Source organism: Laccaria bicolor, genomic scaffold, assembly GCF_000143565.1.
Source record: "Laccaria bicolor S238N-H82 LACBIscaffold_2 genomic scaffold, whole genome shotgun sequence".
Classification (NCBI taxonomy): Eukaryota; Fungi; Basidiomycota; class Agaricomycetes; order Agaricales; family Hydnangiaceae; genus Laccaria; species Laccaria bicolor.
In genome coordinates, this window is record NW_001889873.1 from 1,757,281 (window position 1) to 1,760,481 (window position 3,201).

General features: G+C 41.4%; 3 protein-coding genes across 3 annotated transcripts in view; 2 read left to right on the forward strand and 1 right to left on the reverse strand.

Annotated features, from left to right (window-relative positions):
• LACBIDRAFT_321928 (uncharacterized protein) overlaps positions 1-1,122 on the forward strand; it is a gene marked incomplete at both ends in the record, with an annotated part of 1,969 nt that extends 847 nt beyond the window's left edge. The window contains 5 exons of the mRNA XM_001874646.1: positions 350-416; positions 690-705; positions 771-877; positions 963-1,037; positions 1,091-1,122. Of these exons, the coding sequence (XP_001874681.1) occupies positions 350-416; positions 690-705; positions 771-877; positions 963-1,037; positions 1,091-1,122 (297 nt within the window). The remainder of the gene's footprint in view (positions 1-349; positions 417-689; positions 706-770; positions 878-962; positions 1,038-1,090) is intronic.
• Positions 1,123-2,081: 959 nt separating this feature from the next.
• Positions 2,082-2,282, reverse strand: LACBIDRAFT_305616 (uncharacterized protein; the record flags this gene model as incomplete). Its single annotated transcript, XM_001875226.1, has 2 exons — positions 2,082-2,146; positions 2,198-2,282. The coding sequence occupies 2 exons, from the start codon at positions 2,280-2,282 to the stop codon at positions 2,082-2,084; spliced, it is 150 nt and encodes a 49-aa protein (XP_001875261.1).
• Positions 2,283-2,951: 669 nt separating this feature from the next.
• LACBIDRAFT_321929 (uncharacterized protein) overlaps positions 2,952-3,201 on the forward strand; it is a gene marked incomplete at both ends in the record, with an annotated part of 2,309 nt that continues 2,059 nt past the window's right edge. Inside the window, 3 exons of the mRNA XM_001874647.1 lie at positions 2,952-2,967; positions 2,993-3,001; positions 3,062-3,130. Of these exons, the coding sequence (XP_001874682.1) occupies positions 2,952-2,967; positions 2,993-3,001; positions 3,062-3,130 (94 nt within the window). The remainder of the gene's footprint in view (positions 2,968-2,992; positions 3,002-3,061; positions 3,131-3,201) is intronic.

Here is a 3,201-nt window from a genome sequence, read left to right on the forward strand (position 1 = left end):
AGGTCGACTCTGAGGATCCCCGTTTTTAAGGAGTATGGGGGTATCCGAACGAGCCCACGCCCACGCCAAACGGACCAGAATGAGGCACTGAGAGCTTGTGAGGATGTGTGCAAAAAAGCGAATATACAAAGTGACCTACCTCCACAAGGCCTTAACCATTTTGAAAGCGGTTTTGTGGACAATTTTCATGGAGTTTGGGGGTATCCGAACGAGCCCACGCGCACACCAAACGGACCAGAATGAGGCACTGAGAGCTTGTGAGGATATGTGCAAAAAAGCGAATATACAAAGTGACCTACCTCCACGAGGCCTCAACCATTTCACAAACGGTTTGGTGGTCCGTTTTCAGGGAGTTTGGGCTATCCGAACGAGCCCACGCACACGCCAAACGGTCCAGATTAAGGTACTGAGAGCTTGTGAGCATGAGTGCAAAAATGCGAATATACAAAGTGATACTTACCTCCATGGGAAGTTGACCGTTTTGTAAACGGTTTTGTGGAGCTTGTTCGTGGAATGCGTAGGTATTGAATCGAGTCCACACTCAAGCGAAACGGACTGCAGGAAGGTACTGAGAAGTTGTGAGGATAATGGTGAATATTCCGCTGATCAAAAGGAATGACTCACAAGTTGAGTCACGGAAATTTCCGAAAATGACGTACTTCCCTTGCGGGCTACCTTGCATTTTGAAGGTAGCCCGCAAAGGAAGTACGTCATTTTCGGGCAATGCCGTGACTTTCGTGTTTTTGCACTTCTGCTAAACTCTGCCCAAGACCTTCCTGTGCATCGATTTCCATCAACGAAGACTTGTTTGGATACTACTTTACGTCCCGAAAACGCTCCGACAAACCGTTTACGAAACCGTCAACTCTTCGTGGAGGTACGTCTATTTGTATTTTCGTGTTTTTGCACTTCTGCTAAACTCTGCCCAAGACCTTCCTGTGACTCAATTTCCTTCAACTTAGACTTGTTTGGATACTACTTTACGTCCCGAAAACGCTCCGACAAACCGTTTACGAAACCGTCAACTCTTCGTGGAGGTACGTCTATTTGTATTTTCGTGTTTTTGCACTTCTGCTAAACTCTGCCCAAGACCTTCCTGTGGCTCGATTTCCTTCAACTTAGACTTGTTTGGATACTAATTTACGTCCCGAAAACGCTCCAACAAACTGTTTATGAAACCGTCAACTCTTGGTGGAGGTACATCTATTTGTACTTTCATGTTTTTGCACTTCTGCTAAACTCTGCCCAAGACCTTCCTGTGCCTCGATTTCCCTGAATGTAGGCTTGTTTGGATAGTGCTTCACGTCCCGAAAATGCTCCAAGAAACCGTTTGCGAATCTGTCAACCCCTCGTGGAGGTACTTCTATTTGTACTTTCATGTTTTTTTGACTTATAATAAACTATGACCAGGACCTTCTTGTGGCTCAATTCCCTTCAGTGTAAACTCGTTTCGATACTACTACACATCCCAAAAATGCTCCAACAAGCCATCTACGAATCTGTCATCCCTTCATGGAGGTATGTCTGTTTGTATTTTCATGTTTTTGCACTTATGGTGAACTCTGCCCATGACCTTCCTATGGCTCAATGTGGACTCATTTGGACACTACTTCACATCTCAAAAATGCTCCAACAAACCACTTATGAATCTGTTGACCCTTTGTGGAGGTACATCTGTTTGTAATTTCGTGTTTTTTGAACTTATGCTAAACTCTGCCCAAGACCTTCCTGTGGCTCAATTCCCTTCAGTGTAGACTCATTTTGATACTACTACATGTGTGCAAGTAGTAGAGTAGCAGTGAGTACCCTTCACACCTTTAACACCAGTCTGTTCGATGGCAGCACCCCCTACATATTCCCCTTTGTTATTTTTAGTTGGTACATGCATTCCTGGTCATATCCTCAGGTTTGCCCAGTATTATGCCTTGGACAATATACAACTCTTTTACTACTTCAGGATTGAGGAGACGTTTTCTGAATTGTTGTTTAACAATTTATTGTATTACATTGTATTAATCTGCCTACCCCGCAAAGCACCATGAATTGATTACATTGTATTCTGCCTTCTGTAAACCAGTCACTCAATCCTTAGGATAGTTCAATGTGCAGGCGTATATGACAGTGCTGTCCATGAGGCGAAGAAGCCCTGTGATAAAATGTTAAAAACAACAGTGTTGATCCACTTGCATTTGCTTACCATGTTGAGCCATTGTGGTGTCTTCCCATGCAGCTTTGTATTTTAATGCTGCAGGATCATGTCTACCATGTACATGAGGATGCATTTGATGTTGATGGTGTTATGCACCAGGGGATGGGTGGCAACTTTGTATAGGTAGTGGAAGCATTCATTCCAGTGTTCATTGTAGACGAGACATCTGCCACCAACCACAAATCACTACTTGACTTCTGGTCCATTGGTCTGAATCTTATCCACAAGATATGTTGGAGGTGTTTCAAGGGTCCCAGGTGCATTTTCTCAAATGAAAATTTATCTAACAATTGCCAGAAAATAGCACAAAAATTAGAGAAAATTGGAATATGGTGCTCATTGTCAGCAATGATGTTATGAGTCCTCTGAGTTTATAAAAACACTAGTTTATTACCCTCTTTTCTCAAGGATTTTTTTACTACCTCTAACACTATTCTCCCATAAAAATTGATGGTTTGATGATGTAGAATAATGAACATTTCCTGAAAGGAAATATAGCAATAAAAATAGAAGACAAATCAGAAACAAATGGGGGGCAATGTGCACTATTGATGACAATGTTACATAGCATATTTTCAACTGAGGTTATTTGCACTTTTTGAGTTAAAAATAGCAATAAGAAATTGAGGGAAAGTTACTGCTTGTGCAATATTGGGGAGCATGGTCAGAGTCCAGGAGAACTTTCCATATGTAGTAATCTACTTGAAATTAACTATAAAAGACTGGAAAAATTTAGAGAAAAATGGAGGATAATACTGGTTGTTGCTTTCAATGTATATGTAGGTACTCTCTGTAGGTAAATGGAAATATACACTTTATCCAATGTAAAATAGCAATACTATATATATATAGTTAATGGGTATAAATCTGATGGGCTTTCAGGAGGTGGTCACATGACTATTTTCCTAAATAATCAAAAATGTGAATGTTGTGGTGCTGCATTGTAGCTTCCTGAATATAAAAAGGACTCGTATCTGCCATGCTTGCAATGG